General features: G+C 46.4%; 1 protein-coding gene across 1 annotated transcript; it reads right to left on the reverse strand.

The window, feature by feature from the left end:
* Window positions 1–1,033: 1,033 nt before the first annotated feature.
* Window positions 1,034–20,789, reverse strand: LOC118768701 (E3 ubiquitin-protein ligase MYLIP-A). Its single transcript, XM_036515576.1, has 7 exons — window positions 20,557–20,789; window positions 19,021–19,211; window positions 9,122–9,307; window positions 6,474–6,671; window positions 6,049–6,213; window positions 4,784–5,192; window positions 1,034–2,682 (listed from the first exon to the last, which is right to left on the reverse strand). The coding sequence occupies exons 1-7, from the start codon at window positions 20,641–20,643 to the stop codon at window positions 2,503–2,505; spliced, it is 1,416 nt and encodes a 471-aa protein (XP_036371469.1). The 5' UTR covers window positions 20,644–20,789; the 3' UTR covers window positions 1,034–2,502.
* Window positions 20,790–21,358: the final 569 nt, after the last annotated feature.

Below are 21,358 nucleotides of genomic sequence, written 5' to 3' on the forward strand. Positions count from 1 at the left end.
GGCATGTGAACTCAACTGCCCTTTTTCCAGGCTGATGTGCATTTGCGAGAGAGGGTTATGACCTGTCCCCTGGAGCCAGTGGAACAAAACACAGGGGAGAGGTTAAGCGCGCCGTGCTGGCATTGATGCGGATACAACACTGTGCGTTCTAATCCCCAAGAGGCAGAGGGGTCGTTCGCACACCACTGCCCACAATAGGAGCTGTTTTGAGAGAGTGATGTACAGATAATGGAGGGGCTCCACGACTGGACCGAGAAAAACTGGCAGTCACTGCACAGAGCTGTAATGATTTGCGGCTCCAGGTCATTTCTGATGTCAACGACCAATGCAAGACCAGCTTGTCCACCCCTCCTAATCCAGACATTTAGTGTTTTATTTTTAAGGGCAGACGAGGCCTAAACCTCATTTACAAACACCTTCACAACCCCTGCCACTTATGACTCATGTCCATTAATAAAATCAATGCAGCTTCAGTGGAGTAAACCTTGATTGTTAAACACATCAACACTGAAAAAAAAAAAATCAATACTCTGGATTCAACTACACTTTTCATACCATTTACGCTGTGACTCGACATAACAATTTGCACGTTACATTTACTTAGCAGATGCTCTTATTCAGAGCGACTTGCAATTTTTAACACTATCCAACAAAACAGCTGGTCATTGGCAGAGGCAATTTAGGTTAAGAACCTTGCCCAAGGGTAAAACAGCTGTGGCCCACTGAAGAACTGAAGGAGAACCCTTTGGGTTACGAGCCTTGGTCCTCACGACTACACCGCAGTGCTCCCCAGGTAACCATAAATCACTCGCCAATCCTCAAAGGTGCACGTGCTGTTAGCAGTTTAGCTTATGAGTTCAATCCACCTTGAGTCATGAATCACCCCCTCCCCTCGGCCTGTGAACTTGAAAGACTGAAGAACTGGGTGAAAGGGGACGGGTTTCCCAGCACACGAGAGCAACAGACACAGATGGGTTTAGACATGACATTCACAACAAGTTTGTTTTTTTTTTTTTTAAAAAAAACCTTTATTGATACCTTTCCTCCAAGAAATATAAAAGATCTGTTATTTCTACATTTACAGAGTAGCTTTTGCTTTCAAAAAAAGAAAGAAAAAGAAACCAAGCCTAGTTATACAAATTGACATATGTCCCCTGCAGTGACAGTGCTGTAACTTGTCAGCATATAAAATAAGAAAGAAAATCCTCTTCTATTCTTTTTTTTTTGACAAATGTCTGTGCAAAGACCCAGAATGCACACAGGACACATTGTGTTGCTACATTAAGGCAGAACCCTATGAGTAATACACTTGGGAATCCTCTGTGATAAAGTGACAGTGTAGATTTTATCTCCTCTTTTTCCTCCCCACTCACCAAACTCTTTTGCTTTCCAAAGCATCTAATATTGCACTGGCAGATCTTCTAGTACCCTTTAAAATTAAAGAACTCACTAGTCGACCACATAAAAGTAAAAGTAAAAGTAAAAAAAAAAAGTTGGGCTAAAAAGCACAAACTAGTGGCCAGCACTAACTCCCATGGCAAAAAACCTCAAATTTTGTTTCATATCAAACCTACAAATATGATCAGAGATAGTCAAGTTCAAACTAAATAAGTTAAATCCTTTTAGTTTTTTTCTGGTGTGGCATTCTGAGGAGTGGATTTTGCACAAATGAAGGTTTCCCTCTTTCCAGCTATCCTCCAAAAATTCTGATTGCTCTAACTAATGGTCAGTGAGAAACACCGAACTGCCTCTACCAAAAGTGTCAATAACACCCGATGTGAACTCCACTTATCCGGGCTGTCGGGGGACTGATAGCTACGGACACAACGCCTTCAGAGTGCTGTTAAAATTCCAGAACGCTTAGATCTGCATGTGAATGAACCAACACCACAGCAGTCACGAGGCATCCCTGATCTATTCAGGACTCAGTGCTGGACTAGGTTTGTGCTTTCCCCAAAACACCTCTTCATTGGCGAGAAAACCATGTGGAATTCAAATGCACACAAAAACGCACACACACGACTGCATTTCTTCTACATTACTAAACCAAAGTTTTTGGATGTGAAAACAAGAGTAAAAGCAATATTAAAAATGCATAATGAATAAAAACGAACAAATATGTGTGGTTTACTGCTTAATAAAATTCAACAGAATTTCCTCCTCATATAAAAGTTTCAGGCTGTGCGCCAAAAATAGTTCTGCAGAAAATATGGAGGACCAAGAAAAAAAAAAAATCCTATCACTAGTGCTCATCAGATCAACTGACACGTTAATTAAAACCAAACCAACAAAAAATCTGCATATATCTTTAACACAAAAAACACACACATCCTCATTGGCTTTTTAAAAATAATTCTGCGACAGCTGATTGAAATTCCTGTCCGAGTAACAAGGTAGTTGGCGCGGCAAACGAACACAAAAACAAACACTAACAAAACGAACGGATGCTAACAAACGGAACGTGGAGACGCTAGCATGCGTGGCCAGGAGGGCACGCCTCCTTTACGTCTGGCAGATCTTCTCATTGGTGCTGTAGTCCTTGGTAGTGCAGCTGGGCGGGGCGGGCGGCCGGCGGTTGGGCACGGGGGCACTGCCCGTCACCGTCAGGTTCAGTAGGCTGGTGCAGGTGGGCAGGTAGACGTGCTGTACGTGCTCCACCTCCGACCGGCACACGGGACACGACTGTGGGGAGAGCAACAGAACAGCATGTTACTCACATACCCAGGGGCTGCCTCACTACCATTTACACAAAACATCTGAAACCCACTTTGGTCAGCAGTTTACCATAGTTTTATTATTTTAGAAGTATTGCCAATTAAAGCTTAAATGAAGGCTTCTACAAAAAGTCAGTAAGTACTTGAAATTAATCTGGCATGACAGCCATCAGCCAGGGAAGATGTTTGTTTGGATACACTAAACATTTATAAATTGGGACCATCTAAGTGCTCATAGCAACCACGCATTTATAACTCTCAGAACGGTTATAGGCTTAAATTCTTTGTATGTGCAAAGGCTTTCCCTGGGTTTTATATTCCTCATGGAACCATCCTCGGTCTCACTAAAGCCCCCATCACCACCTCCACCGCCACCGCAATGTGTGAGGCCTACTAAATAACACTGCTGAGAAACCACACTGCTGACTCCTACATGACCAGCAGACCCACAGAGGGGCAATCAAACACACTAAATTGGGTTTTTGGTTCAGGTGAACACCCACCAAACACAAATCCCATTGTGCTAGCAGGCCTAAAATACAACCTCCTGATAAGACAGCCAAGAATGTGTAGCACACAAAAGCTTTGTTTCAGCTCTGACTGTCGCCAGCGTGCAAGGTAGGGAGCAATCATGCTAGAAAGCCATCGATATTTTCTTTTTTTTCCCACGCCGATTTGTGCGATACAAATCTCATGTTTCACTGTGAAATTAAATTAGTTGGTGGATCGCTTGAATGGATTAATCCTTCCGCTTGAATTTGCCATCTGCAGCAATTTACCACAACTTTCTAAGATGCTTAGTAGGATTAGGACGTGATCGCAGTTTCAGCAGAACACTACAAGAAGAGTTGATTCACTTTAAATGGCTAACTTGGGGGGGGGGGGTGTGTGTGATTGAGAGGGGCATCTGAGCTATGACGACACAGCTATCTGTGCTGTGTGGGTTTCCAGAAATGGTGAGCAGAACTCAGAATTTATGCCACCATCAGCAAGGGGTACAATTACTCTCTAATCTGTAAATCCCATTTAAACCTGCAATGATGCTGCCACAGCTACTGATAATGATGATAAATTAATAAACTACTTTGCTGAATACATGATTTATTACACTTTCACGATGCAAAACTGCTAAGTATTGTTTTAATATATCAAACATCTTCAGTGTACACTAATGTGCAAATATTCAGAGATACAAATTTTGATTTACGGCAATACCGCCTACAAATGGTGTTTTTCTTTAAATCGAAATAAGACAAGGTGCATTTGTCAATGTGGCTAAAGCAAATCCTATATAACAAAGACTTTAATTTCCATGTGAAATTGAATCCTGGGAGAGACTGTTGCACGCTGAGTGCTGGAAAAAGTAGCCAGTCACACTTGAGATTCGACAGGACTGCCAAACATTATCTCTGAAATCCAGGCTCTCCTAAAATTTTCATGGAACCCATCTACTAATCTGGAAGGCACTTAAAGACAACAACTGCTCTCTTATCTTATTTTTTTTAAATGAGTATGCAGGGCCATTATCTCATCCCTGAATAGCTGGGTCATGAGGTGGTGTGCACTCGCTGACCGAGTCCAGTGCCCACTTCTGCAAGTTCTGCTGTCTGCACTTTATACAAACTTCTAGCTTTTAAGTAATTTAGAGGATCCAAACACTGAGGACACACAGATTCCAAATGAGTTAAAATCCTTTCACAAGCATATTACCACGCACAATACACCCCTGTACTTGTCAACTACAGAAAAATCCAAGACCTAAAGGATTAATGGTATGATTTATGGTTTCCACATTAAACATCTCTCAAAGCACTGCAACATCCTGTGACTAAGCGGGGGGGGGGGGGGGGGGGGGGGATCTGTAGGCCTGTTGTTGTGCGAAGAAAAGAGAAGTGGTTTAAGAGCCGGGCAGGGTGTGACTGAGCACCAGGCATGACCAGAAAGTACCGCTGCACTAAAACCACAGTCCATATGGCGGAAAAAAGGCACAGAAGAGTCTGTATTGGATGTATAGAGTCGGGGGGACAAAGATGGTCTGGGGGGTGGAGGGGTGGAGGGGGTGCACTCACCTGCAGCTGGGCGGCGCAGGTCTGGCAGCAGACCATGTGACCACAGGGGCAGAAGGCGGAGTCGATCTCCTCCTCGCAGCAGAGCATGCACAGCAGCGCCTCCTGAAGCTTGCGCAGCCTCTCCTGCAGGGCGCGGGTCTGCGCGCAGCTGCCGCAGTCCGCCTCGCCCTGCGTGGCCCGGAGGGGCGAGCGCGAGGGCGTGCGCTCGCCCGCCCGCGGCGCCAGGTCCACCACGCCGGCGTTGTACAGCGCCCGGCGGGCGTGGTCGTACGCCTCCTTGGACGTGCGGCGGATGTCGAAGACGTACTTCTTGCCCAGGTTGATGTTCTCGTTGAGGAAGAGCGAGGCCAGGTGGCCCTTGAAGTCGCGGCTGTACTGCATCATGACCGCGTTGGTGACCGTGTCGCACCTGGGGAGGGTGAGGGTCACAAACGGTTAACACACGGTCAAACCCGCCCACCTCGTTTTAAAAGGAATTTCTTAAAATGCCCCAATTAATCAAAGCTGGTTCTGTTAACCTTTGAAAATCCCCTCAGTTTAGTGAATATGTGACAAAATACTGTGACCATGAATACATATAAACACGTCAGTTAATCCTTTATAGCGGTGACTAATTCAGCTGTGATTGTAAACAAATTCTCAGCCTTGCAGTTTATGACAAACACAACCCAAATAGCTGACCCCTGCATTTTCAGACTAAACACAACATCTGTTCCTCTAGGCTAAAAGAAACACTGCAAACCCATTATATAGTATTTGCTTTAATCAATCTCATTTTAGGTCTTTTCAAAAACATAAGGCTTAATCAAAACTGTGATTATTCCAAATCCCTTTGCGCAACAAAACTTCCTCAGAGAATCATCTATCAAATCGAGCCCTGGAGCCGTTTTAGCAAGCGTGACAAATTTGAGTGCTCTCATCCACTGAACCAAAACAGAAGACTTCAAAACTGCATTTTTGGCAGAAAAAGAGTTGAGGAGGGAAGAATGAGGGCAATCTGTTCGCCGGTGGAAATGAAAGGCCGGTAAATGCCAGACGTGACAAACTTCACACACGACCAGTTCAGGGGAGTTATCTAATTCAGCAGCCCCTTGCCTTTGCAAATTTGTGACAAAGGGGCATTTACATATGCTCTGCTTACAAGTTCAAATGTCCGGTAATTGCACTCATCACACAGGACAATGAGCGGCTCCATTCTGCAAGCAAGACAGCATTTTCTCCACCGTTTTCCACTCTTGTACAGTAATTGGCAGATGGTCCCTCACCTGTAGAAGGCGTGCGTCTCTGTGATGGCCCGGTACAGTCCACTGGCAGCTCTGGTGCTGATCAGCTTGAAGAGCAGGACCACGCTGTCACTGGTATCCTTGGTGACAGTCAGATACACACTCTTTCCTGATTGGGTTGCTATCTGTATTACTGGGTAAGATATCCTTGAACGAAAAAAAGCACATAAAGCACAGTCAGTGATTGTGAAAAAGCTGATGTGGTGATGCATTTGCCAAACATGTTTCAAACAAAAATAAATGAAGGCATGAATCACAAATGAAATCTAAATTCAAATCTAAGCTGAAAAAATATCTATTTGCAGTTCAATCTCCCCATTGCAGCAGTATAATGTATTGACTTGGTGCACTCCATCCTGCCGAGTAAAAAATTCAAGATGCAGCTGTGTGTCCCCGTGCCCCATTACCTGTTGACGAGGCTGAAGTCCTCCTTGCAGATGGTGATGCCCTCTGGGCCCACTCCAATGGCCATCCGCTGGCCCTCGGCATCGCGGGCCCAGTGCCACTCCACCCCGTAGTGCTCCAGGGAGGACACCAGCTGCAGGGCCTGGTACTCCACCGAGGCCTGGCTCAGCCCCTCCAGCGCCTTGTGTTTCGAGACGATGCTGCCAAGGCAAAGCACACCGGGCGGAGTACATTAATCACTGCGAAAAGGAAGAGGGGGTGTGCTGCTTTTCTCATCAATCTGCGGGATCTCATCAATCTCAGCACTCTGCTGCGATTGGTCCTAACGTCCCACGTGACACGCGTGGGCCAATCACGGGAGAGTGTGCCTCAAGTGCCCGGGGAGAAAAGGGCCACGCCAAGCAGGGAAAGGGCAAGCTATTCCCCGGCACACGCGATTGCCTGGGGATGAGCGCATCCGTCCAGCGCCCAGAGGCCCCAGTGCATCCAACAGCTGTTGCTCGCTTCTATACATTGCTCAATGAGGCGTAGTGCTCTCTGTGCCGGGAGGCATTCTGCGGGCCCCGGAGGGCTCACCACAGTTAAAGAGCGGAGCAAAATGCAGAATCAGGCAGAGGAGAGCAGAAACACGACGGAGAGAGAGAGAAAGAGAATGGCCGGCAAAGCAGATGAGAGAGAGGATTTACAGAGTGGGATGGAGAGAGTATAAAAAAGGGAATGTGACAGAGAGAATGAAGATGGAGATGAGGGAGGGGGACAGAGAGGGAAAGAGAGAATTAGAGAACGAGATATCGTGAGCATTAGCGTGAGGGAAGCACACGAGGTATTCTTGCCCATGACACGTGAGGCAGATTTTCCGATAAACCCACCTGATCATCCACTAACCAAACAGGGAAAACCTCATTTAAGTATCAATTAGCAAACCTAATGAGCACCTGAAACCTGGTGACCAGCCCCGCGGCAGCGTCACCTCGAGATGCAACAGAACAAGTGACGACCAAACCGCCCCCTTAAAGCGTAAAGCGCCGCTCCGATTAATCCGTGTAAAGGTCACACTGTCCGGTGAAAAACAAAATTAAGTGAGCCCAAACTAATGACTGTGATCGTTTCTACATAAAACAAACGCTGCCTTGACCCACATTTACCTCTCTACGTTCTCCACACTAATCAGTTTTTCATTGCCCTTTCCAAGTCACTTCTAAAACCCCTGCTTCCTTCTCTGTGGCAAATTAGCAGTTTTCCGTTTATGTGCCGGTACGCTTTGCATGCATTTCGACACTTGGGGGTGTTTGCGCAAGCCGGCTGTTTGCGCTGTAATGAACCCATCCAATCATTTCAAAATTAACGCATTAAAACGAACGAAAGTAGTAAACAGCATTTCATTGTGTCGCAAAGCCAATAACCGCAGCTAACGCTAATGTTACTTGTTTCGTATTCACTTTGCGTGTACTTGCAAACTAAAGATGGAGTGTGCCTACCGGTAACTGTAAGGCAACGGGCCTAACCTTTGACCTACATCTGAAAGCCTTCCTTGGCTAAAACCCAAACCCCATTCTCTTTCAACCAACGGCTGATTTAACAAGTAAATAAGCTTGGCAAATCTTTAAACACCAGCATCGTTTTCATTTTCAAAATTAAACATGACAGATTGAAATGCGATCTGCTTCAAATTACAGATTTTTCGGTCTGGTGAAGACAACTTGCGTCCTAAAATAAAATCTTCAGAAGAAATGATTAACACCTCAGAGACGTGACTACCAACCACTGGGAGCAAAAAAAAACAAGTTTTGTTGATTCCTGAGAAAAGCAAGTGGCCTGTTCCAACGGGCGCTGGGGAGAGGGAGGGAAGGAGGTGGACTATACCATCTTTGCGTTATCTATCTTCCTGCCATCTCGGTTCCTGCTTGCTTGCATATTTGTGCAGGCAGTGACGTTATTTTCACTCAGGCATGGGTTGCTACTTCACTGTTACCCAGCCGTTTGCAACAACAGTTTTAGCTTCAGCTAGAGGTACCAATTAGGTACTGTGTGGCGAGGCACAAATGCCTACCGGGCCTTGTCACGTTGATGATCCCCAACAAGCACGAGACTGCTGAGAGCTGGTGACCTAAACTGCTGTTCAAAAAATACCAAAATCATTTTGGTTTGGACTTTGACCAACCCATTAAATTTAATGTTTAAACACAGTGTTTAAAAAGCTTCCTAAAATATTAAGGATAGCTGCCAACTGCAGAAAGTAGGGCCAAGATACAATCTAACCACAGAAAACTGTGCTTTTGAATTTGAATATTGTATTGCAGTTAGGCTGAACCTGAGCGTTGGTCGTCGGTGGGTGTAAACAATGTACTTCAGTCTAGACTAGAGGTGGGAGACACTGCTCATTGAACCAAGTAATCCCCCGGTTAGTCTTTCTGTCAGTCAGCATTTAAAAACCTGAGCAAATGATTTGTTTGGTTTTAATTATGCCAGGCAAATTTGTGCTGTAATTTCATTGTCCTGAAGAATGACAATAAAGCTCTCTTATCTTATCAAACAAATCTAATGGACCACCCATGTTGCTGGAAATAGCCAGCAGACTGGCAGCTCTCCACAACCGGGGAGGTGGATTTCAGGTGTGTGGTAGGCGACGCAGGCTCCGTTCCAGCCTTACCTGTTGATTGTTGCCGTGTCTGGCACCGTGCCGCACAGCTCCGTGTACCAGTACTTGGCAGTGTTCTGGTTGTAGTCCCCGAACTCGGCCTGGGCCAGCAGGGCACTCAGCTGCTCCGCCGGCTCCGGGCCCATGTGCAGGTGACCGCTGTGGAGGTCCTCCTTCACGTGCATGAAGAAGAGGTGCCTGATGGGAGCGAGAGAGAGAAGGGGGGGGTCACATACACTGATCAGAGCAGGAGCCATAGGGTGTCACGCACACGCACGCACACACACACACACACACACACACACACACAGAGACAGATCAAAACAGGAGTCTTTCGAACACAGAACAGCAGCCTCTCTCTCTATCACACACACCAAAACAGGTGCCTGAGGGGAGCAAGAGAGAGCATGAGTCCCACACACACACAGATTAAAACACGTACCCCAGTGCTTCAAAAGAATACATTACTGAACACAGAAAACGCTTATCCTGGGATGAACTTCCGTTACTGCAGAACAGCCTAAATACGGCAAAGTTGGAAAATGACAGATTTTTTTTTTCCTCATAACGTGGGATCCCGGTTTGCGGAGGAGGCTAGGGGGCGGCTTTGATCTGCTGACTCGGAGACCTCCGGCCCTTATCAAACCAGGGCGTGACGCGGGAGCCAGCAAAGCTGCTGTATTGCGGGCAATTCGTGACCCCGGCTGTGTGCTGCCAAGTGATAAGCCAGGGCATTGAGCACTGATGGCCAAGTGGGTGCTTTGCATTCAGAGATGAAGCGCTGCTAAGCAAACGTAAAAAAAGGGCCTCATAAATGACATGGTTCTCATTACGTGGCCATGATAAAACAGCGGTTATCTCAGCCCACATCGTAGAAGATCTGTTCAGGCTCAGATTTACGTCATCGCAGGGGGGGTGGGCTTATGAGGAAGAGACATGCGAGCTGGCTGTTCACCACCACCTTTGCTCCTGTGCTGAGATTTTCAGCAGGGCTCTTTTTTATCTATTTGGATATTGATTAATTAAGGACATTTACATCCTAACTCCATAGATGCTTCCATTTCTAAGGACGTTGGGGAGCACGAGGGTTCAACACGAAACTCATTCTGGAAGATGAATGCACAATGGAAATGAGTAGAGAATAAAAATTTCCAACAAAGATTTAGTGGAATTCCCATATAAAGTTTCTAGCTATAGAGTTCACATGGTAAACAGCTGGATATTTGGTTTCAAACATAAGGCCAAACTAATGAACCAGTGTATTTGGGCCTGTCACAAGTGGCATACAAAAAAGGCTTGGTAAAAAAAAAAATAATAAAGTCGGTTTGCTTGTTAAACAATAATTATGTAGGAGCAAAAGCGTGTGGGCTTCTCTAATCTCCGTTCTCTTGCTCCACACCTTTCCTTTTTCTGGATTCTGGGAACAAACACGGACCATTTGCTTCTGTTCATGGTCAGACCTTCCCACAGTCCCGCCATGCAAGCTTCCTGTTTGGACCAGAACAGCCAGTCATTCTGTGGGACCAAAGCGTGTGACCACTGTTAATACAACAGCTACGGCGGCCGTATCTGCTTCGCAAACACACGCCCAAACCACATCAGCGCTAAGTTTGGCATTCACACCGTTTACCTTAGATATCTCGGCCGAGGAGCCGGCGCAGAAAACGAAAAACTTGGGACAAAAACAGCAGCTGTGCTGGAAAAAACCAGCTGCACCGTGGCGTAGCGTTCGCCTCCGGATTGGCCCGCTCTGTGCACTGATCAGATTAACAGTAACAAAACCCGACTGTGTGGCCAGCCTCTATTGTGAGAGGGGAAACTAACCTGGCGGCGGGCGCCGCGGCGACCGCGCAGACAAACAAAGAACACACCTGAGGGTTACTGTCGGACAATCTCTCTCAAGCGTTCTCTCCGGGACAGGAGGAGCCGCGCTGCCTCTCCCGACTCGCACGACGAGTCCGCCAGACGGAGCCGGTTCAGCTCGGCTCGCCGGGAGAGATCGTTTAAGATGGCGCCACGACGCCCGCTTTTGGCTCAATTCTCAGAACTTGTCGACGGTGTGGATGAGTCGAGATTCTGCGCACGGACGACTGCCATGTCTCTGCTGGCCCAGCGGCACAACGGGATAAAAGTAACGCTGAGCTTCTCAACAGAACGCCACCAAAGTTATTAGCTTGGCCATAATAACTACACACCTGCCATTTCCCAGCATAAAGTTGTGCGCAGCTTGAATGTGAGGAAAATGGTGTTAGACTGGTGTTAGCCAGAACATTTGCTCTGGTTGCACGTGTGAACGTGCCAGACCAGAAGTCCAGGCACACGCATCACTCTGCCAGGGTTCAAAGGTCGTTTTACCGTGGGGGGGGGCCTGTTTCTTTGTGCAAATGAGGGGTAGTCAGCACTTTCTGAGCCCCAGGCCCCTGTCATTCACCTTACAAAAGAGGGAGTGGGAAGGGAGGGGGGTGAGAGAGGGTGCGAGAATGCCCATTTGAAGCAGCTGGCAGGCAGCTCCACAATGCCTCAGCGTAAATCGATCTGTCCTGGGGTTCAGGGACTGTTATAGCCACAGGAACCCCTTCCACACTGCCGTCTGTCCGTGTGCATTTATGGCGAGGTGTTCGGAGTTCTGTACAGGTTAGTCTGTCATCAAAAGCAAATCTTTTGCTGAGCCCATCAGTGTCTGGCAGGAAAGAGGTAAAACCTCAAGGGCTTGAAAATGTGTGGTAAGCAAATCAATTATGCAGAGAGGATGTTTGGCACTGTGGTATAATTTTAAGAATTAAACATACACAAGAAACAAGACAAGACAAGACAGACGCAATTAAACTATGGCCCAATGCAGAACACCAAAAACCAAACAAGAAAATTCCAATATAACTCTGATGTACTCTGAGTACAAATTTATTTCAAAACAAATTTCCAGATGAATGCAAACACCTGGACTGTGACTAAGCGGTCAATAGTTCTCTTCAAACTCAAGTCTCTCCGAGCACTCCCATTTTTGTCCAGAGGCGAGTGATGGTTGTACTCTTCACTTAGCAGGCGTGTCAATCCTGATCAATAATCAATACCCTGAAGGCCAAGAGGGCACCAAGTGGTCCTTTCCTTCCCCTTTCCCACTATGAGGCCTCTGACTGACGCCGTCTCTCCAGGCTGCAGGGGACCATCTGCCCTTTTCTAAAAACGAGCACTGATGATTCATCGCTACAGAGAGAGCTCCTTTTTCCACATTCATGCCAGGGCTCTGAACGTGCCAGCCAGCCTCTCCCGACTCTCAGCCCTGCCGGGTCACGACCCCAGCCGACAGGCCTGTGGCATGGTACCCTCCGCTGATGCCCGTGAGCGGAGCGGTGCCAGACTCAGGGCAGCCATGCGCCCGCAGGGAGGCATGGACCCCCAGCGCTAAACTGCTGTTCCACTCCAAGGACTCGCCCAGATGGGACAGCACACTGGGGGGGGGGGTGGGGGTGGGGGGTCGGGAGTCTCAGAGGGGCCCTGAGAGAGAGAGTGAAGAAGCCGCGGGCAGGGATGTTCAAATATCAAGGCCAATGCTGGTATCACACACGTGCCTAGGGATATTTGTTTGGTGGTCGCCCATGAGCAAACGCATGAATGCCAGATCTCTGCGTTTTTCACGTGCACTCTGTAATACGGCTCAGTGTGACTCCCAAGCACAGAGGATGGGTTCTAACAAAACTCGCCTTTTACACAGCTCTGATACTAAGTGCCTGACCATGAAGCTGGAATAATTCGATTGCAAAGCTAACATGCTCTCAGCTCCAGGAAATGGGTCAAGACATTGTGCCTAAGAGGGCGGGGGGGGGGCAGAAAGACTGTCGGTTCTGGACTTACGCTTGTATACAGATACAGATGTCAAATATCGCGTCAATTTATAAGAGGCTATAACTGCTAACACTAGCCTAGACTGTCACTATAATGATGGCAGCATTCTACTTCATACCACCTTCTCAGTTTAAGAAACTCCTGTAAAGTAATTTCCATGTTCTGTTCAGAGGTGATACTTGCGCACCGTGGAAGAAAACAAAACCAAAAATATTTCAGCTGCTATTGTTCTCATACACTTGGAGTTAGAACACCCACTCCTGAAACATACAGCACTTCCAATGTCAACAAGTTAATCAATCCCTAAGCACTTTTCCCAGAATAAAGACTTTGCTGACCTGTAGCAACAGAATTTTCGAACTTTTATGATGACAGATTCTCTTAGGGTTTCAGAAAGTAGTAACTCATTATTTTTCAACTCATTTGAATACTCTACAACCGACATTCACTAAAAAGGAACAAAATACAAAAGTAGTGGTTGGAGTGTTTCCTCCTTTCCTCCTCCACACTGAAACTCGCTTTCCCTAGCTTCCGCTGCCTGGTTCACTCAAAAACACAGTAGTTTTAAAGTTTTTTTCTTTTTAATTTCTCTTCACTTTCTTTCTTTCTCCTCTCAATTTCAGGAAGTGCCGTCATGCTAAAACTGCCAAATGTCAGACCGGCGCGCTGTACAGAAAGTCCCTCCAAAATGAAACCAGAAGCCTCTGCCTAGCGACAGAAACCGCAGGCCAATCAGAAGGAGTCTCAAACTTCCCCCGGCTCCGCTTCAACAATGCGGCTGCTGAGTTTACAACCGCCGCGACTCGAGGCTATCCGCTGAAGGTTACTCTGAGTCAACGACCTGCAGTAACACCAGCAGGCTCTTGCCCAGCTAAAGGCAGGCACACCCTCTTCCAAACAACGAGCTGGTCGTGCTCCGAGCGAGCCGAGGAACAATGAAAACAAATACTGCGTGTTATTCGGCTCTGTCACTCTGTCAATCAGTATTCACCAGGCATTGTTTTTGTTGAGAGGAGGCTAGTCTCGAGCCACTTGCTTCTGGTTCAGAGTCTGAACAGTCAGTGAATGGTAATTTAAGAGAGAAAAATAAAGTCAACAGACTTTGTGTACCCTAATGACCCAACACCACCCCTGGGCTTAAAAACAAAAGGTTAAAAACTGACATGCTTTAGCTTAAAACAGACCTATGGCCACTTTCTGAAATTCAAGCAGAAGTGTAAGTTTTCTGGAAAAACTCAGCATGCATCTGAAAGCGAATCCCAGTGTGCATTTGGCTGAGTATACAGAAGGCTCACAGAATGTACAGCCCATTTCCTTTGTATGTCTAAGCCACCAGTTTTGTTTTCTCATAGAACCACCCAGTGCACATTTTAAGTAGAAAGGCTTATAAATAAAACCAGGCTAGAAAAGAAATCAATTCAATACCACGGCTCAAATTAAAGGTAGAAAGCCAAGGGGAAGAACTTTGTACCATGTATGTCCTTTTCAACCTAAAGCCAGCTGGATTACCATAATGCTTTGCTGCCACAACATCAATGACTGAAAGTCAAATGTAATTGATCCGTCAGATCATTAAGATTGCAAAAACGTCAAGGTTAGAACTCCGAGAGGCCAGGCACCTCCTAAAAGGAAATGACTCCCGTTTGCCGAGATTGCCGTAAAGACCTCTCAAGACAACAGCCATAATTAACTTGCAAATCGGCATCTCAAATCTAAACAGTTTCTCTCTTTTTAGTGGATAAGCAAACACTGGCACACATAATGAATCTGGAGATAAAAAAAGAGGGAAAAGAAAAGAAACTAGAAGAGTAAAATGTGACTGGAGTAAGCCTTGAATGTCAGTGACCTGACCGGCCATTAATTCCTTCAACTGTTACAGTTCAAAAGCCAACTATAATAAAAATCAACCAGAGCAGAGCGACTGTAATTACTTCAGCCCTTGCGCTCTCTTCCACCACGCCACTGGGGAGAAGACTTTGTTTGACCACTCCTGTCCCATAAGGACCCGGTGTAATTAAATGCCATCATGCCACCTGGCAGGCCTGTGCCAATGCCTAAGGTTCAGGAGGTGAGGGCTATCTGAAGTGAGAGAGCAGGATAAGGCTGCAGGACTACAGAAAGGCGCTGAGGCACCCAGTTTCCTCCCACCGCCAACCCCTTCCTGCTACCCCCCCCCCCCCCCCCAATAAAAATAGGGCCCCCATTTCACCAACCACTGTGCCATGTCCCCATTATTCCCGAGAAGCACCTTGGACCTCACACACATCTTCTGCACGAAGGGGGTGGTCTTCCTTTCTAAATCCCAGGGAAGGGAAGCTACAACTTTGACAGAAAATGAACACAAAGTATCAAGCCCTGCTGGAAGACGGGGGCCGTGTCTGTGTCGTTGTGGGAGGGGTAAGCGTTTCGGTGGCTTGGTAATTAGAGCCCCCTCTTTTCAGCATATTCATCGCAGATGGGGGCCATGTTAAACGTGCGCCCTCGCCGGATAACCCCCGGCAACCTGATCCGAATTTCAAACGCTCCAAAAAGGGGGGGGATTTTGGGGGAGGAGGACTGCCGACTTTAACAACCCTGGCACACACTGCCTGCGTGCTGGCAAGGGATTCTGGGGCAGATTGGCACAGAAGAGCACTATTTTCCATTACATACCTCTGTGTCATTCCAGTCCCTGCCAAATACATCTCTTCAGGCGCGTATAGGGTGCAGCTTTACACACTGGGGCTGGTGTTGTGTTGCATGCTGGGAAATACTGGTACCTATCCAACTGGATGAGAACACAAACAACACACAAAGGAACTCGGGCCTGCTCTGAGCCTAGGATTTTATATTCCCGGATGGATCAGAGTAAATTCCCAGCCCACGGTGTTTCTTGTCTTCAGAATGTCTAAACCACAAAATCCTGCTCTGCATCTGTTTGGAGCAAAAACAAACTCAGGCACGTTCGGTCTATGCAGATTAGTGCCAGGTCCTTTAAGTAATAGGATTACATATGCGACCTTTGATCTTAGCAGGACGGAGCAGGAGTCTTAACTGGGCGTATCCCACAATGCACTGCTGATGTGGCATCATATATTTATACTCATCTCTGATACTGTGCAACAGCAACCTAGGTATGGGAGGGTTGCAGGGACTCAGGCATGCCTGTCAGGCTTACCCAGCAAGTCCAATGTTTAAACTCTTTTTAATGAGTTTCTAGAGCGCCATAAATAGACACAGAAGTGGAGATGCGCATACGCTGTAAGCAAACTGGCCTCCGGACTCATTCGTACCCATAGATTAAAAAAAAAAAAAAAAAAACAAAAAACGCTGCCGTCTGGCAAAGTGCCCGAGGCTTTTACAAACGAACCGGCCTCAGGAAGGAAAACAGCATGTTGGGTTTAGCAGGTGGGGGGTTGGGGGGGGGGGGGGGGGGGGTGCTGGTAAGAAGCTAATGCCATTTTAAGATTTCCACCACACAGGCTTACGTAAGCCCCTTTGAAAATCCTGCACAGACCCACGGAGGCTTATGTAACTGGGCTGAGAGATGCACAACCCCAGCGCACAACGCCGCCGCTGCGGGGGTCCCGGCACCCTGACAAAGCGTTTTGGTCCCTCCCAGCCATTTACTCTCTGGTTTCGCCATCCCAGACAAAGGCTTACAAAGTGTAGAGGGATCCCTTCCCACCCCTCACTCCCTGGGAACATACTGCACTCCGTACTGTACACCAGGTCCCTTATCCCCTCTACTGAGGCGGTTTTAATTTGAGGCCTTCCACAAACAGCACTCCAGTTGTAGCCCACTGTCCCCACAACACTGAGCTTTGGTGCAAAGGCAAGGGATAGAGGTTGGTTTCATGTCAGATGAAGGCTTTCATTGCGACACCTACCCTTAAGACAGGATACACATTTTCCATGTTGAATAACAGTTCCCAACATGCAAATGTGTTAGCATTAAGAACTTTCCGTACAGTAACTACTGTGACAATGATTGTACTTATGAAATATTTCCATAATACTAGTCAACTGAAATGTAGTGTTAGCATACCATTAAATACATAATACATTTTAATTAATTAATACTATTGAACTAATACTATTGAATTAATATTATTTTTTCCTACTGAAAGTCTACAAACAGTGGAATATACATTTTAGCAGTCAGCCCTGACACCTGAGGGAGAATTACACTAAAGCTTGAACAAAAGGGTCGTAAAACCTGACCCTGGCAGACCCCTGATGTGTGGGAGTCCCTGACACAGCATGTGAGTACAGCATGAGCACAAAAAAGGGGGGAGGGTAGAAACATGGAGGGGAGGAGTTCCCAGAACAGGAACTCTTTCTGACACCTTCCAGGAAGCACTGACTCACAGCCGACAGACATGGTCACCTGTGGTCACCATCTTGTCAGCGCGCAACTTCTTTGGTTTGTCACTCAAGACCGCGTGCCATGACACTCAACCCAACCCATGCTCACTGTGAAAGTATCTTAAAAATCGGTTAGTCAAACTTAAACCACTGGATTTCTTTTCAAGATTGAAAGATCTCGAATGGTGTCTACTTCCCGCCATGTTTGCAAACGTTACGTTTAGAGCAAAATGAGCCTGCTCGGTACACCAGAAGAGCAATACAATTTAGTTCCATTTGTGCCATGTTTGCTGTCAGTACACAGCCTCTGACAGGAGTTAGTACACTTACGCTGCAAGATTTAAAAAGAGAGCTATGACCATAAGCCATTTCTCCCTTCAATACTTCATCCTGGAAACAAGAAACAGCCTGGCAGACAAAAGAGCTTTCTGAAAAGATGACCTCAGCCAGTTTTAGCGCCTTCCGTCTGCGCTTCTGGCTGTCCGTCCGGGTGCAAAAAAAAAAATAAAAAAGCACCGGCGGAAAACGTGCACGGAACGCGTGCGTTTGATTAGCGGTTTGAGTCTCCATCCTTCCGACCCCTGCCCCTAATTCCATCTGCCATCTGTTTGCGGCCACTGTAATCTCCCAGAGGTCAGGGGGGACACTGGGTGTCCTCCAAACAAGAAATACGGACCAGGCTCCTATTCCTGTCACCCCCCCCCCCCCCACCACCTCTCAAGCCAAACAAAGAGATGTTGTCTGGTAACCAAGCTGCTGAGGGGGAAAAAAGCCTTTACTTTGTCTGGCCGCAGAGGCAGCTACACAAGGACATTATTTGTGGGAGCCAGGACAGAAGCCACTGCAACAGCAGATCTTTGTCAGCCAAAAGTAGGAGTTTATAGCGTCGTCTGGTCCGTTCTGGATCCAAAAATTGAAACAGCCCATGATAGTGGGTGTCACAACCAACTCATTTCTGAAACTTTTTTTCCTTAAGCCGCAGCGCTGAAGGTTACTATCGGACGTTAGAGGGGAAGCTACGCAATGTTGCTCTCAAAGCCACAAAGGAAGAGAGAGGCTGACGAAGCCGGAACTGGCTCAGCCAGACTCAAGCTTGCTAGGACGTGCACCTCCGATACTAATTGCAAGGCTTCTTCTTCGCAGGTAAAAACTAGGAGACATCAAAGGTCTTATGACCCACATATTCTTGTGTGGAACTTCACAATTTCTTCAGAGCGTGACTACGCTTCTGAGTCATAATGCCTGAAAACGGTACCAGTCTAAACGTTAACTAAATTTGAAGTATGAAATTTTAGTTCGTAATAAAGTTTAAAAAACAGTGAGTAAAGAAAGTTTTGGGGAAGGTAAAAAAATGTCCTAAATTGAAGTGCCCTGAGGGAGCGCGTCTACAGTGAGAGGTCACGTTGCCAGATGCCTTTCCTCTTAACTGCTCAACAATGACTGACCTACAGTAACACGCAGCGACAGAGGTTACTACAGGGCATTCCTCAGCAGAAGATCATTTCAGTAGGGCGGTTCAGCTGGTTCGCATTACAGTCTGCTTCAACTCCGCCAAACTGACATTCAGCACATGACAACCAGCCCTCATGTACAGTACTAAGCAGCGCTGCAACATAGATATTTAGCATGCCCAGGAATTTAACTACAACATGCTGTACTACAGCCTGGCAAGTGATATAGTAAGTGAGAACAATGAGAAGGAAGCCGGAAATGAGACATACCTCGTCTGCTCTTGCAGTATGAGATGAGGCTCCACAAAGAACTTGACTCGAAGCCTCAGTCTGCATGGAGTCAAGCTGTCCATCTGCTGGGAGATCCTGTTCCTCAAATTTAGCCACAAATTCTCACCTTTGCTGCCAGAATACTGGAGCCCAAAGTAATCCACCTCTATGATTCCCAACTTCCTACAAACCTGAAACAAGACAGTAAGAGGCCGATAAATCATTTAAGGCTAGAAATGTGTAGAATAGGTACTTAAGCTCAACTGAGCAAATTTTGGAGAGGGACGATTTTAAGGAGAATGTTAAAACAATACTGAAAGGGGATACAAATGGATTTTTCCTCACATATGCAAGCCCTCAGCTAGGGTTCACACACATCACATAGCTATAAGATCATTTATCATAGCTGTAATAATACTTAAATAGTAGTGGGGGTATGAAAATTGAGTTGACCTTTACACTCAACCGCCACCACCCCCACCTTCCCCCCTAAATAATATAGTGATCCCACTACTTCCCTCGCCAGCAGCAGGAAAGGACAGCGCTATTATGTAACCGCAAGCGTGCGGTCAGAACAGGCCGAAATGAATGAAATGCGATTCCACGATCGCTTCACACGTTCTGCACGGGCATTATTTTTTCCACTTGGAGGTTTTCATGCTTAAGGCATTCTAATAAAAACCGACTAAGGCGGATAAGAATCGCCTGTGACCGGGCGCATGTCCATAGCACCATCTAGGAGCATTCGAGACGTGACATTCGAATTCAGTCGCGTTTTAGCAATTTGGTTCGCGCAGGCTATGACGCTATGGCGAATTAACCAAGAACGTTTAATTCGCCGTACTTTTCAGTTCAAATGCTTTCTCGCAAATGCATTGAAGGAAAAGTAATCACCCGCTTCCTGTTGACAAAGCAAATGCATTATAGAGGAGCAGCCCGACAAAACATCTGCGGGGGATGCATCTGAACTATAGTAACCTTGCCAATCACACTTCGCGATCTCCAGCTTCGATGCAAATGAGTACTATTTTGTTTAGGCATCAAATACTCGGAGTTCCTACTTGCATTGCACTGGTGCACTGGTGGCAGCATCATCTTAATAGACATGGTTGGGATAAATTGGTGTTATTAGTTACAAATGCGAGTGGGGTTGTATTAGTCGTTTTATGAGCCACTTTAATTTCTGGATGGGAAATTTACGTCGTCTGTATTTCAGTCCACCAAGACGTCGTCAGATCTACACTAAACGGCAACTGAATCTAAAAACTGATCTAATTTGATTAGCTGAACGCAAAGAAACACGCAAGTTAAACGTTTGCAGTGCTTCAACTTGCAAACCAGATGCAACTCATTACCAAAATGAAACTTGAGGTCACGGTTTTTGTTGCTAAAGTTTAAAAAATGATAAAACCGTAGCGTTTCAAAAGTAAATGAATGTTCACAATGTTCAAACGTTCTACCCCCATACAAGAACGAAGACTGTTGGTCCCTAAACACAAAACAGAAAATGGAAAGAGGTACATCGCAATACATTACCTTATTCAGACAGTCTTCCCCGTTTGCTTTCGCATCAACCTCTACCTCCATTACCACCGAATCCGGACGCGTAACGTGGCAAAGCATTTTGGGTTGCAATAATTTATCTTTGGTCTGTCCTTCCTATGTGGAAAACAAGCTAAACTCTTCGTCTCCTTCGCTAAACACCCTACATCAAGCCCTCATTCACTTCCTCAGTCTCCCTTTCTGCCTGATGTTGACTATCTCCCAGCTATGTATCAATGAACTACTATCCGAGCGCTGCCTTGCCTGAAATGTCAGCGGAGAGCCAATGGCAGCCCGCTTACCATTCGAGCTTGGATGAGCCGACCAACAGCAAGTGCTGTCTTATGCTGACGAAACCACGGTGAGGCAAACACACAAGGTTCCTATGGTGCCCCCGTCTGGATGCCGATTTAACGGCTTTTACGTGTCGGCCGAACTTCCACTCCAAACACAGTTGTCTTGAGGGATTTGACACAGTGGTTTGATGCTCATAAAGCCTTCGACACAAACATGTTCTGGAGGGCGGGCAAAGCACAGTCAGTGAAGTGACGAGGTAGCCTTTTACTGGGATATTTTGCACGATAGACCCAGAGCCCGCTCTAGATAGACCGTTATTTCTACACCTTTGCCATGTTAGATAAATATGAATGTATCAGTCTTTGGTATTCAAAACAAATAATTAAATAATTTCATAAAACAGCTGATTTTTCTTCAAAGTAATTTGGATGATCCCACTGTAATCACTTACCTTCAATTTACAGATTTTAACAGGATATCACCTCCATTTATCTGTAAC

This window comes from Megalops cyprinoides, chromosome 21 (genome assembly GCF_013368585.1).
Source record: "Megalops cyprinoides isolate fMegCyp1 chromosome 21, fMegCyp1.pri, whole genome shotgun sequence".
In the NCBI taxonomy this organism is placed as follows: Eukaryota; Metazoa; Chordata; class Actinopteri; order Elopiformes; family Megalopidae; genus Megalops; species Megalops cyprinoides.

Coding starts and splice junctions, on each gene's coding strand:
- LOC118768701 (XM_036515576.1), bottom strand. CDS start 20,643: ATGCTTTGCCACGTTACGCGTCCGGATTCGGTGGTAATGGAGGTAGAG. Junction 19,212..20,556: donor GGGAAGACTGTCTGAATAAG/GTAATGTATTGC, acceptor GTCTTGTTTCAG/GTTTGTAGGAAGTTGGGAAT. Junction 9,308..19,020: donor ATACTGCAAGAGCAGACGAG/GTATGTCTCATT, acceptor CGCTCCCATCAG/GCACCTCTTCTTCATGCACG.